This window comes from Pagrus major, chromosome 1, assembly GCF_040436345.1.
Source record: "Pagrus major chromosome 1, Pma_NU_1.0".
Classification (NCBI taxonomy): Eukaryota; Metazoa; Chordata; class Actinopteri; order Spariformes; family Sparidae; genus Pagrus; species Pagrus major.
The window spans coordinates 28,169,252-28,183,181 of record NC_133215.1 but is presented as its reverse complement, the minus strand read 5'-3'; the positions used below and the strand labels follow the sequence as shown (position 1 = coordinate 28,183,181).

At 40.1% G+C, this 13,930-nt stretch overlaps 2 protein-coding genes across 2 annotated transcripts; both read left to right on the top strand.

The window, feature by feature from the left end:
• The first annotated feature begins 746 nt into the window (after positions 1 to 746).
• On the top strand, positions 747 to 6,200 carry LOC141000021 (pannexin-1-like). Its single transcript, XM_073470674.1, has 5 exons — positions 747 to 927; positions 3,606 to 3,727; positions 3,812 to 4,011; positions 5,467 to 5,968; positions 6,054 to 6,200. Exons 1-5 carry the CDS (start codon positions 747 to 749, stop codon positions 6,198 to 6,200), a joined length of 1,152 nt encoding a protein of 383 aa, XP_073326775.1.
• Positions 6,201 to 7,842: 1,642 nt separating this feature from the next.
• On the top strand, positions 7,843 to 13,927 carry LOC141002112 (nuclear distribution protein nudE homolog 1-B-like). Its single transcript, XM_073473293.1, has 9 exons — positions 7,843 to 7,999; positions 8,378 to 8,507; positions 8,624 to 8,777; positions 9,242 to 9,390; positions 9,547 to 9,683; positions 10,666 to 10,836; positions 10,942 to 11,027; positions 11,156 to 11,310; positions 11,636 to 13,927. The coding sequence occupies exons 2-9, from the start codon at positions 8,422 to 8,424 to the stop codon at positions 11,727 to 11,729; spliced, it is 1,032 nt and encodes a 343-aa protein (XP_073329394.1). The 5' UTR covers positions 7,843 to 7,999; positions 8,378 to 8,421; the 3' UTR covers positions 11,730 to 13,927.
• Positions 13,928 to 13,930: the final 3 nt, after the last annotated feature.

Below are 13,930 nucleotides of genomic sequence, written 5' to 3'. Positions count from 1 at the left end.
GTGTCATCATTTTCTGGATTTGTTTTGGTAAACGGTCATTGTTGACAGTCAGTACCTCAGTGCTGTAGTAAAAGTCCCTTAATAACATTTCTCTTTTAGCTCTCCCAAAAAGAGTCTTGGGATTGAACAACTGGCCTCACCTTCTCTGAACTGTAAACTTTGCTTTTCTTAAAAAGTTTGATCATCTGAGATGTGTTATAGATTAAACCACCCAACAGTATGAGCTGCATTCGCACTAATTGTTACATTAATAAAAATGCTGCATCATAGCCTAAATAATAATACAGTTATATAATAGTATCTTGAAGGAAGCTGATTAAATCACTCTTTTAAACCGATAAAAGTCACTCAAAATCAAAGTCTGTAAGTTAAACTGACTACAGCTAGAGAAACTGTGTCCTGGCATAGGATCCATCAGGTTGTATACAGTCTGTAGATCTCCTGGCAGGTGCACTTCAGGGCACAGTGGCGCCCTCTGGCGGCTGGCAGGCGGCCGCTGCCCCCCTGGTGCCTGAGATGTCTGGTGTGCTGTAACGGGACAGCAGGTTCAGCCCTCAGTCCTGTGGTGAATGGAGATGGGTAAACAATAACACCTCGGTGTTTTATACATTATTCACGTTAGTACACTGTGAGGTTCGGGCTATCTTTTGAAATTAATTTAAACCTCAGTTCGCCTTCTACCAATTAAAAAAGGAGACCGGCTCTTCCATCAATTTGACAACACCGGCTTTTTGTTCCCGTCCGTCATGGCGATAGCCCACGTAGCCACCGAGTATGTTTTCTCCGACTTTTTGCTGAAGGACCCCACGGAGGCCAAGTACAGAGGGGTGCGTCTGGAGCTGGCGGTGGATAAGATAGTCACGGTACTGGCGGTGGGGCTGCCTTTGTTTCTCATCTCGCTCGCTTTTGCTCAAGAGGTGTCAGTGGGTGAGTTGTTGGATTTGTCATCTTCTGTGGTTATAATCCCTTTTCATCATGTGGAGTAATAACAGAAGTCGATGGAGATCCTGGGGGAGCTTCTTTGTCCCTGTCCCTTTATACTATTAAGTACTGAGGCACATTTGTTTCAATTAACCACAGTTATATGCAGCGGCGGGTGAAGTAATGTGATATGTATGCATGTGATACGTTCAGTGGTCAGAAATAGAGAGGTGTGAACTGTGCATGTGGAGAAGGTGTGGCTTGTCTCCACCCTTCTGCTTATCTCACGCCCAGACAATAAGGCAAGGCATATACTCCTGCTGCTGCTGCTGCTGATGATGATGCTGATGCTGATGATGAGAACTTTAGGTACATGGGAATGTACAGCTTCACACACTGACAGACACTTCTACATGTAGTGTAATGAAATAAAAACAACATATCTAGAGCTCCATCAGCAGTCTAACACATCTATATAATCTCCTTAGGTCTGTTGTTATCATGCGCTTCCAGTCCTGCCACAGGCCCCTCGTACTCAGACATAATGGATCATTACACTGCAAGCCTGCAGAGAACTTCCATTACAACAGACAGCTTTTGTTATCACATTACAACCATAAAGTGAATGCACATTTTGGCCCAAGTCCCACATTGATTTTCCTTATTAAATCTATAACAATCACAAAGGAGGAGGAGCTGTATGAACATAATGAGACAGATGTAGATAAGCCTTTTTCATAGCAGATATATTGACCTGTCACAGTAAGAAAATCACAGGTGTTTCTTATAACATTAACACTGGCCTAGTAATCACCAATGTTATTATTTGCACATGTGCTTTATGTACTCTGACAGGCCAAAATATCTTATGGAAAGGCCTTTTTGTACAAAGGGGACGCTGCCTAGTTTCATACATAGGGCAGTATGGAGTTGAAATTGTGATTAATTAGTGACAAGTGAATTAAAATTATTTTACTAATCAAAATATGGTATTAGAAAATGTTTTAATAGGAACTAAGTGTCATATAAAGCCATGTCAATGTCATATAAAGCTTGGCAAGTCAAGCAAACTATGGTGAGTGTTGAGTAGTTGCTGCTCCTTAAAATGGCAACACTAAAATAACTCAATGCACATTGAAAGGGCATGTCTGTAGATTATGCAGCTGGTCATGTACGTGGAAAAGCTACATTCTTTAAATGATAGCTAGTTTAATGAATAATATGGTATCTTACACAGTAGAGGTACTCAAATCTTATACTTAAAATACCACAGTGTAAAAAAGCTACAAGTAAAAGTGTTGCACTCAACGTTTGTAAGTAAAATACTTAAGTTTTAGCATCAAATTATAGTTAAACTACCAAAAAAAGTTAAGGTACTCAATATGCAGAATAATATATAACATCATATGACCAGGGTGTAATGGAATACATGTAACTGGATTGCGTTAGTAGGATACATAAAAATGTAACTGTATTCTGGTAAAGTTACAGAAAAAAAGATGTAATCAGATTACATATACATTCAGTAAAAAATGGGATTACTAACAGGATTACAACTTTAAAATAAAGAATGATATACTCGTCTGTAACTATGCACTTGTCAACACTTCATGAGTCTCACACAGCATCACTCCAGAGTGAAACCAAAGACACCTACAGAACACACACGTTATAAAGATTAAAATAAAAGTCATCTTATCGATAATTCTTTTCTCTAGTCTTTATTTGTATATGTTTGGTGTTGCGGTAATCCAGATGTAACAGAAAGTGATCAAGTTACATTGCTTTAATATTATGATACTTTACTGAGTACATTTCTTAAAGGTAATTAGTAATTGTATTGGAATGCATTTTTAAAGTAACCCTCCCAACCCTGTGTCTGACTGGATTATTGTTCTAATCACTTCGCTTATGTAAGCATGTTGTTGCAGCTGGTAAGGGTTAGGTTAATTTCAATAACCTTATATACTTCATGGTGGAGTCCATAACACATCAGTTAATTTGTTTATTTATATTTTGAATTAATAGGAATCAGAATCTGCAAAGTAAATAATAAACAATGTTGTTAAATAAATGTAGTGGAGTAAAAAGAACAATAATTGCCTCTGAAATGTAGTGGAGTTAAAGTATAAAATAGCATAAAACCGAAACAATCAAGTAAAGTACAAGTACCTCAAATTTGTAATTATTTACAGCACTTGAGGAGCAGATGCAAAAAGATGAGCTGTCCTACCATTATGTGAAAGCCCACTGCTTCATGCTTCAACCACAAACAAAAGTTGACTTACTTTATATAACTGATACTATAATTAGAATAGCTTGTTGCTGGTGGACTGTACTGTGTGTCATTGATGGAAAACAAAGAAAATGAGAATTCTGTAGTGAGGATGTGCTCAGTTTGTTTAAAGGATTAGTCTGTAATATTAATTGGCTGTGCTTCCAATCTGTTGACTATGTGGGTCATTTGCAAATTGTACATGCCTGATTGAACTTCCCATTGTACACCCACTATAATAGGGGGCGGCATAATTATTGACACAAAGTATTCTGAAACCAGCCCACCAACAAATTAGGCCATAAGTACAGAGAATCGAAGGCTGAAACTTGTTGCAGTGTTTGTTTGTCTTTACTGAATCATCAAAATGCCTGTCAGCTCTGACAATGTCTTCACTTTTGTCATCCAGGTACCCAGATCAGCTGCTTTCCTCCCACTAACTTCACCTTAAAACAGGCGGTCTATATGGACTCATTTTGTTGGGCAACAGTACAGCAACAATCTGAGAGTTCACCACTGTGGCTGCACAAGGTACAGACGTCTCCCCAACATGCATTATGTGTCGTTTTATCATAGTTGGATCTTTGTCTCTCTATTGTCTCTTTCTTCCCTCAGTTCTTCCCATACATCCTGCTCTTACTGGCCATCCTCTTGTATATCCCAGCCCTGTTCTGGCGTTTCACCGCAGCTCCTCACCTCTCCTCTGACCTCAACTTCATCATGGAGGAGCTGGACCGCTTTTATAATCGTGCCATCAAACTGGCCAAGAATCTAGCATCCTTAGACTGCAAGGATGGACCAGAGGACTCCCAGAGGTAAACACCTTGTTATCAGCTGCTACTAATTCTACAGTAGTCACTAATTTACTCTTACACTGTTTTTAGCAGGAGATGTGACTGTGTGACAATGACATACATTTGTTTTTTAAAGCCTTTTACATGTTGTGAGTGTGTTGTTGGCATGTTGAAACTTTTTATTTACAGGGCAGAGAGGGAATAAAATAAGGCCGCACATGTTTTTTAAAAAAGTAGTACGGGCCATCATTTGACCAGTAACGGCTGGAAAAAATGGCAGCATATAGGTAAAACTTGCATGAATCCATTTTTTGTCCACTTGGGGGCAGTACAAAAACACAGCATTGATATATTATCACCTCATGAAGTTCTTACAGCTACTTGTTAGCAAACAGTTTTTCCCTCTAAGGAGAGGGAGTTTTTATTCTTAAAAAAACTCTTAGTTTTCGGCCTCCACCAACTCCTAAGAGAAATATTTTGCCCTTCAGCTGCTAAATGCACTGTTTTGTTCACCCGCTTGTTGCTAACCTTTTCTGTTTGCTATTGCTGCTGGACAGGTATAGTGTTCTGTGAGTTTTTAGGGCTTTTTAGCTGAAAACAGCTGGCTGCTGCACCTAGAAGTGACACTGATAAGAACGAGAGTGAAGCAAACCAGTAAACTAACAGTTGTGGGCCATAAAACCAAAACAATGAGCTTAAAGATACTTAAATGCTCCATAGAGCTGATTTCTATAGATCATATTCACACAGTGGCTGTTTTACCTCTGACATCACACTCGGGTTGGGAAGCTCAAATGTTATGCTGTTGTGTTGTAAGTTGTATGAACATAGGGAATCTGACAAATCATTATCATTTCACCGCTTCTTGAATAATCAGCAACTGAAAAGACAATGGATGGTGAAAATCTTTTCAGTTGCTGATCAATCAGGAAGCAGTGAAATGATAAACTGTCAGATTCCTACTGTTTATACAACTTGCAACCTGGAACACAGCAGTACAACACTTGAGCTTCCCACCCTGAGTCTGATGTCAGAGGAGAATGGTCACCGTGTGAAGATAGTCTATGAGTGACATTTTTTACCTTACACATAGTCATTTAATCTATTGTTCATATACAAAAAATGATTACTGCAACAGTAACGGTACAGTAACTACACATAAACTGGAAATTTTCTTTCTTTGGTGCCCCCAAGTGGCTGTGTCACAGAGATATTATGGCACCTGCCTTCCCCATGAGTGGGCTTGAAACAACGCTTACTTATATAGCACTTTATAACACTAAAATCTACACAAGCTGGCTTTAATTGTGGCTTTGGATTGTAAAACAGCCAAACAGCATTGAATAGGCTTCGGAGAATGAAAACACTGCATTTTTCTAAATGTATTACTGTAGAAAACTGTATTTCTTGCTTGTTTTCAGATAAATAGTCATACTTCACCTCATGCAAGTGTTCATGTGCCTTTTTCTACAACAGTGCTTTGGACCTGACGGAGGGTTGCTTCAAATACCCTTTAGTGGAGCAGTATCTGAAGACAAAGCGCTTCTCTCGCAGCCTCGTGGTCAAGTACCTCGCATGTCGGGGCCTGAATCTGCTGATCCTCCTGCTGGCCTGCCTCTACCTCGGCTACTACATCCAGCTGGCCTCTCTTACTGACGAGTTCCCCTGTGACCTGCGGACAGGCGTGCTGCAGAACGACACCAGGCTGCCGTCGGCTGTCCAGTGTAAGCTTGTGGCAGCGGGTGTCTTCAGGCTGCTCAGCTACATCAACCTGGTAGTGTATGTGCTTCTTGCTCCTCTGGTGGTGTACGCTGCTCTTGGACCAGCTCACCAGGGCTCCAGCTTCCTCCGGCCTTATGAGATGCTGCCAGGCTTCGGTGCTCTGGGTGTGGTCACACCCTTCTACAATGACCTCAGCATCTATCTGTTGTTCCTGCAGGAGAACCTGAGCGAACTCAAATCATTCAAGTGTCTGCAGGTGGGTCGCAGTACAGATACTAAATGTCCAGTATGGAAGTTAAGATTTGTCATTCGTGTTTGCTTTTGCTTTTGCTCATTTACAGGTGCTTGAATTGTTGCAAGAGGCTGGTGAGGGGTTTGACACCATGTGCATACTGCGAACTCTGGGTCAGGTGAAGACTGATGTGTTAGACAGTAAGAAGACGTGCTCACGCAAGAACAACAGCGAAGTTAAAAATGTTGAAGAATGATTCCCTATGAGGTAAGGGAGAACTTTTAGTCTTCTAATGGAGGCTGTGTAACTTTAGTGAAACTAACCGATTGATGGATTTAACCTTGAACGTGTTTTATTTTCCTTCAGGGCTCTCTGCCTTGTTACTAAATGATTGACCGGATGAGGGGAATCCCAGCTGTGTTGGAAAAAAAGAACTGGACTGGAAGAAAAACCTGTGCACTTACCTTTATCTGAATTTCTGGTGTGGTATTCCACATCAAAAGCAGATTCACACAGTCTGTTGTTTAGCCGACAGACATTTAACCTCTCAGATGTCTCATTTTTAAAAATGTGAATACTCCAAGAACAATTGTCTCAGGTCTGAGGTGATCTGTAGCTGACTGCTGACCTTTTTTCTGAAAATAAATTCATATGTTTACATTTTTTTCTGGAGTAGATACTACTTTTCTCAGGATCATAAATGCCTTCCAATCATAATTTATATTATAATGTAAGCCATGTTCCTTGGACTGAAATCTGTGCATTAATTTTCCAGGTGCAAGAGCCTACTTCCTGCCCTTTATGTCAGAATAAGAGAAGTTTCTGAACAAAGATTTTAGATGTATTTATAGTATAGTATTGTAAGAAACACTGGACTAGCTATATCTGGAGTCTGGACTGTAAAACATGTGATTATTTGTGCATAAATGTGCTGTCAACAACAGGTGGTACACTGTATGTGCATGTTGAAAGTAAAACAAGCCTCTGGGTTGTTTAAACTGACAGATTGATGGCAACTTTTAATTTTACATTAAAGATGTATAGATATTCTTTGGGTGAATAAAATGTCAATGTCAATTATTGTCAACTTTTCTGGCTTTCATATGCCCATATACAATTAAAGAATGTTATTCTCAATTATATCATTATTGGGGTCTTTTATTTCATTACCAACCTTTAGATATTAGAACATAATAAATTATGATATAAAACTTATCATAAATATGATATCCTCATAGTATCACATATTAACGTTACAGTTTATAACAACAACCTCATTGGCCTATTAATAATCACCCAGAGTGAAATCATTTAAACTATGTAGAGCACTTTCCAGTGCGTCTCCCTCAATGCTTCAATAGTTCCCCATCACTTTCTTCTAATCATCAGCCATTCCTAAATATATATACCCACCATGGACAAGTGGTAAATGACATTCCCCTCTCTTTGTTAAACATAGTGAAGTCAGGAATACCTGTGACCAGACAATTAGAAAGCCCTGTATGAGTCAATATAATACAAACAGCTGCCCTGTAATAAATGTGATACATAAACAGTACAGTTTAGATGAGACGTTTAGTTTAGTTGTTTGTGTGTTGATCTTTGTCTTAAGTTCATTGAAGCTTTATGCTACTCCATATATGTACATAAACACCTTACAATTACATGTGCATATCATTACAGAATAGTAATAAAAGTCAACAAACAACATTCTACTTTTAACTTCCTCATCACTTCATTGCACAATCACCAGTCAACAGGGTGAGATGAGACAGGCAGGGCTCAGTGTCATGTGGTGTTGGGGCTCCGCCTTCCGCAGCTGCAAGTTCGTTGAATAACGTGATTGGATTATTTTTTGACACCGTCATCTCTGCTGTCCAATCACGTTGGAGAACCAAAGCTTCGTTTGTATTTGGTTGGTGAGTCAGGCGCCGTACTAACGAAATAAGAGATTAGTTAGTGCAATAATAATACGGTTGTTGCACAGATCCGGAAAAAAATAGCCTCACCTCGAATTACATTTATATCATGTTTTAAACGTCCCCTTATATGCAGGTGAGTCTGCCTGGTTTCTGTTTGTCATTATGTTAGAATAACACATTCTGGCTAAGTCGCTTAGCTAGCGATATTAGCTTAGCTGAAAAGCTTAGCTGTGGCATATGCACTTTCCAACTACGCTGTTTGCTCTAAAAAGTAGCTAACGCGTTCACATTACATTTTGACGTCTTCGTTCATAAGAGAAATAATTACAGTAACACATTTCTGCAGTTTTTACTCCTCCACGTCTGAGTATACCGGTACAAAATGCACACGCTGTAGTCTATGGCTAGCTAACCTAGTTAGCATTTGCTAACCGTAACAGTTGTTTGGTTTGAATGAAGAGTGTCTGTGCTCTTGTGATAGTCTTAAAAGCTACACTGTGTTATCTTTTAGAGTTGGGTATATAATCCCCATCATCCTGACACAAAGCAGCAGACATGGTAGAGCCATCAACACACAAGTTTGCATCCATGGCAGAGGAGTTGGGCTTCTGGAAGGAGCAGGCAGAGAGACATCAGCAGAGGTTTGACTATAACATTAGGAAAGTCCTACTCCACAGAGACTCTTTAAAAGGCAACGTAAATGATAATCATGCGTTATATACCTATACACATGTGAGTTATCTTGTGTTGTCATCAGGGCTGATGAGGCTCAGGCGGAGCTGCAGGAGTTTCAGCAGATGAGTCGAGACTATGAAGCTGAACTGGAGACTGAGCTGAAGCAGTGTGAGGGTCGAAACAAAGAGCTGCTTCTGGACAACAACCGACTTCGCATAGAACTGGAAAACATAAAGGTAGAGCACCTTGATTATAAATAGGCCTGGGCCTCTACAGAGCTGGACTAGCTGTGGTTCTCCAGTTAGTGAGCAGTGTGATGAAGAAGATGTTACTGTTCCCTCACTCAGACAGACAGAGACACACCCACACATAGACGGCCTTCAGCAAACCCAAATTCAGCATATCATTGCACGGCCACTTGGAAAATTGCTGCCTAGCTGTCAGGCAGCTGACTGCTATTTTTGTTCAGTGGTCCATGGGGAAGAGAAGGTTAATGGAAGAAGTGAATGCAGGATTGTGCTAAAAAACCCTGATTGCTTGAGGGTTTTTTAACAAGGAGGAGAAAGAACATTCAAAGAGAAAGAAATACACAGATCCTCTTATTAAAATATGCTGGCAGCTGTATTGATTAATCTGGGGTGACACTACAAAGCTGGCATTGCCTGTGTCAATTAACTTGATGTCTTTGTCCTGTTTGCAGGAGAAATTTGAGGCTCAGCACTCTGATGCTTTTAGGCACATATCAACCCTGGAGCAAGATCTGGCACAAACCACAGCAGTTAGAGACCACCTGCAGAAATACATCCGGGAGCTCGAACAGTCCAATGATGACCTGGAGAGGACCAAAAGGTCAGAGTCTCAGATGTCTTACATTATTATGTCACCAAATGGCATCATCATCAAAGAAAAAGTAACCTTGCTCTAAAAATTCAACTGTAGCACGCTAAGCCGATATTCACAATAAGTCCAGTATTGTTAACTGGCCCGTCCCGCCTCTTGTCTCAGGGCTACCATCATGTCTCTGGAGGACTTTGAGCAGCGGATGAACCACGTCATTGAGAGGAACGCCTTTCTCGAGAGCGAGTTGGATGAGAAAGAGAACCTGCTAGAGTCTGTTCAGAGGCTCAAGGATGAAGCCAGAGGTATACACACACACACACACACACACACACACACACACACACACACACACACACACACACACACACACACACGCTGACATGCACTCCCTGAAGCTTCTCAAGTTTACAAGAACTGCTGATTTCAATCCAACACTTATGCCTAACTCAGGGAATTTTGATAGCTGGATTCATTTTTCAAATCCTGTGTGTATTTATATCGAGACTTCCTGTTTGTCCTGTGTCTGATCTAACGTGTAGTTGTATTCTAGTATACTGTATAGTTGTACAGCTGAACCCCATTAAAAGGATTTTACCTGTGTATTTTCATATTTGAGCTAATAATTCAATAATGATCAGACGTACATTAATTTTTTTTTCCGCCTTGTGGAGAACCACCGTTTGTGTTAATATCATAGCTGCTTTTATTGTAATTGTTAGAGCCCTGACACACCAAGCCAGAAGTCAACCATCAGGTGCTTTTCTTTTTTCTTTTGTTTTAGATCTTAGGTTTTTTTTTATGTGCGCCTGCTGCTCTTGGTACTAATCAACTATTATCAGTCCATTCGGTTGATTGAGCGTGTTGAATTGGTCGCAGAGGCATCAGTAATGAGAGCTGACAGGCTTGTTTTAACCTTGCAAGTATACATTGGACATATTAATTTGTATTTTGAGAATTTGAGGAGAATCAGATTCAGACTACCATGGGAATTGTTAGTTTGTCTTTTGGGATGATTTTTGGATTAGAAATTTGATGCTGGTTTGGTGGTTTTGTTTTGTGGAAATGCAGTTTTTGGTTTGGATGAATTGACTTTTAAAAGTATGCACTATTACACACAGCTGACTTGACTTCATAGATCAGATTTTAGGTAGTTTCAAAGTGTGCAGTTGATTTTTCTACATTATGGAACTGATGTTGGTGTACTTAGCACGTAGCATGTGGCACTGGGATCTTTGTTTTTTCACAAAAAGCTGACTTGCAGTGTATCTGTCCTGTTTGTGTCAGACCTACGCCAGGAGCTGGCTGTACGTCAGAAGGAAAGGCGGCCGTCGAGCAGTCTAGGCAAAGACTCAGATCGAGCAGATGTGCCAGGTGCTGGTAACCCTTCCATCCCTGTCACACCCTCCAAACCCATCAGCTCATTTGCCACGCCCCCTGCTTCCAGCATCCGACGAGGTAAATAGAGAAACTGCGACTGCAGTAATAACTACAGTGATGGTGATTATACCAACTTTGTATTAACATATTATGTGTTTACCTGCTCATGTCTGCTTGTTTTAGGTGATGGTCTAACGGGGACTCCTCTCACTACGTCTGCTAGAATATCTGCACTCAACATTGTCGGAGAGCTGCTGAGAAAAGTTGGAGTAAGAGATTTAAAAATTATACCACAGCAGTTGTCAGTGACTACAGCTTTACATTTAACTGTGTTATGTCACTGAATAAAGTCATAAGCGCTTGGCTTGTATGACAATTTCTTGCTTTTTCCTGCCAGAATCTGGAGTCAAAGTTGGCGTCCTGTCGAGACTTTGTGTACGACACGTCTGTCAGCAGACCAGCACTTCCGGCTGGCCCTAGTAGTCCTCCTGGTTTAGAAAGAGGGTCTGAACTCCAAGCTACCAGCATGAGCCCCCCTCCTCAGTATGACAGGTGAGGAAAACAACAGCAGTGCAGTAGAAAGTTGTAATGACTGGCAAAGTTTAGTTCTTGTGGTTTAATCAATTATTACATAGAAGTCAGTTTTTCTGGTCATGGTGCATCTTTCTTGTACCTAACCACAAAACCGCTAAACCTGTGAAAAAAGACAACAAAAAGATCTGCTTAGTCCACTCAGTCTTTGTCCTTTTGTTACACACAGCTTTTTTTAAACATGTTATAGAAGTTTATTTTAATGTCTTAAAAGCAAATATTGTGTGAGAAATATTTTACTTTTTCTTAAATCTCATGAGTGTATGTATCACGTCTTGTCTTACAGTTTAGTGAAGCGGTTAGAGTTTGGACCAGCTCCTCCGAGAGGAGTCTCCCAGGGCGCCCAGTCTCCTCAGGGAGGGGTCAAGATTCTGCTATGAGAGGAAAAAGATGTTGAACCAGCCCCCCTTCTTCAATATCCTGACACCTCCCCTTCATCCCCTATCCCTCCTTAATAAACTACAGCAATGGGACTTTGAACTGAGCCGTCTTCCCTTGTCGCCACGTGTCCTGTTGAACTATGTGAACAAAGCCACTCTCCTTGCTCCATGCCCCACATAAACAGCGCATGGACTTCTGCTGCCTCAGGCTAGTATCACACCATATCTATCATAGGAAGCAGCACTGCAGCTTGTGTAAAATCAAAGAATCTACCGCTCACAGTCTTCTACTTTGTCTCTGACACTGTGGTGGGAAGCATATACAAACCATCCATCTGTGGTATGTCAGACTCAACAGGGCTGTTGAAACACGCTTAGGTTGATGGCTGCTCTTGACCATCGATCATTTACAGGAGCCACTGGATGTGACTCTGATATAGGGACCAAGAACCTGGAGTGTCATTTATAAGAAGGTTTGATTTATATAAATATTGTTCATGTCCAGACCAAAGCGTTGATAAATGGAAAAACTAATCAAACATAAAAGTAGCGGGATAGTTTTCTTCTGTTAAAATATTATGTGAAACACATGGTTAAAGTTTGTTTTTGTTCTTTTTTCTTTGAACTATGGGCCCAAACAGTGTAGCACTGAACAACCCTGACATAAATTTATGTGTGGAGGAGCGAGATATTTTTTTTTCAAGCTGATCTTCCCCCCGAATATTTTTTCTAGAAGAGATTTAATATTGAAAAGGTGAGAATGCATTAGTTGCTGCCACAAACTGGCATTAGTATTTTAGCCATCGCTGCCTTCATCATTACCTATTATTACCTCTTCAGTTTTTAGACCTTGCTTTGCCGTAAGAGTTTCCATTTCTCAAGCTATCGGGCTTCTAGAAATGAGATAATATCACTTTTTCTTCAGGCTAGTTGAATTTCACATGGTAGTGTTTAAATCCAGTTTGTTCCTCTTATATCACCTCCCTCCTGCCATTGCACAAACTTGTTTTAGCAGACTAATAATTTTCTGGTATGCAAGGCTTATGAAAGTGAAGTATAGGTTTTTAGGTTTTATGGCTCAGATGAGATGATGATTTAATTTGTCATGCTGCAGATTATGATCTTGTGTTACTGATAACTTTTATACTGATTTAAGATGACTGTAGAAGATAGGTCAGCACATGTTTACTACTGAATGTACAGTAATAATTCCCTAACAGGTGTGAGACCTGTCTGCCATCAGGGGTTATATGGTGGATGAATGGGGTAAAGTACCAAGCAATAATAGATATTGATGACAGGTCAATGATAAGCACATTTCACAGTATATTTGTGTAGGTATATAGAGCCTATATTAAATACCCTTTTCCTGCCTTTTAGTAAGAGATGTTACAAATGGGGAAATGGAGTGAGTAACAGTTTTCCCTGAAATGTTTCTGGTTAATCTTGAGTTTCACGACCAGCAGCAGATGCCATCCAGCAGCTCATTAAGCAAATATCACAGTGCATATCTGAATATCATGTTTATACAGCGGTCGTCACTAGAGCTGCAATGATTAACGATTAGTTTCCAACTATTGAATTAATCGCCAATTATTTTGATAATTGATGAATCAATTTAATTAAAAAAAACTCAAAATTCTCTGATTTTAGCTTCTTAAATGTGAATATCTTCTGTTTTCTTTACTCTTCTTTGACAGTAAACATAATTGGGTTGTGGATGTAATCTTGGACATCAGGAAACGAACTGATCAACATTTTTCCTCATTTTCTCACATTTTACTGACCAAAAAACTAATGGAGAAATTGAGAAAATCAACAATGAGAATAATCACTGGTTGCAGCACTAGTCTTCTGTATACTGCAGTGTAGCCTGTGTGTACAAATTAACGTGTTGGTTATCGGAACTGGATTTTCCCGCTCCTTTTTGCTGTTTAATCTTCCTTCGACTAACACGAGCTAACTGTAATTGTGATCCACGACCACTGTGTACCGGGTGTCTTTTGGTATGCAGCACCTCTGCGACTGCTTCTGTAAACTGTATGTGCCTGAGGTACTATACCCAACTCTGCTCCTGCTGGTTTGCAGTTGTTTTTTTCTATTGAACTCATCAAAGTAATCTGTTGTGATGATCCAGTTTGATCTTTGAAGTTACTGAGTGACCAAGACAGAAACATTAAAAGGAAAAAAAGATCAAAGTT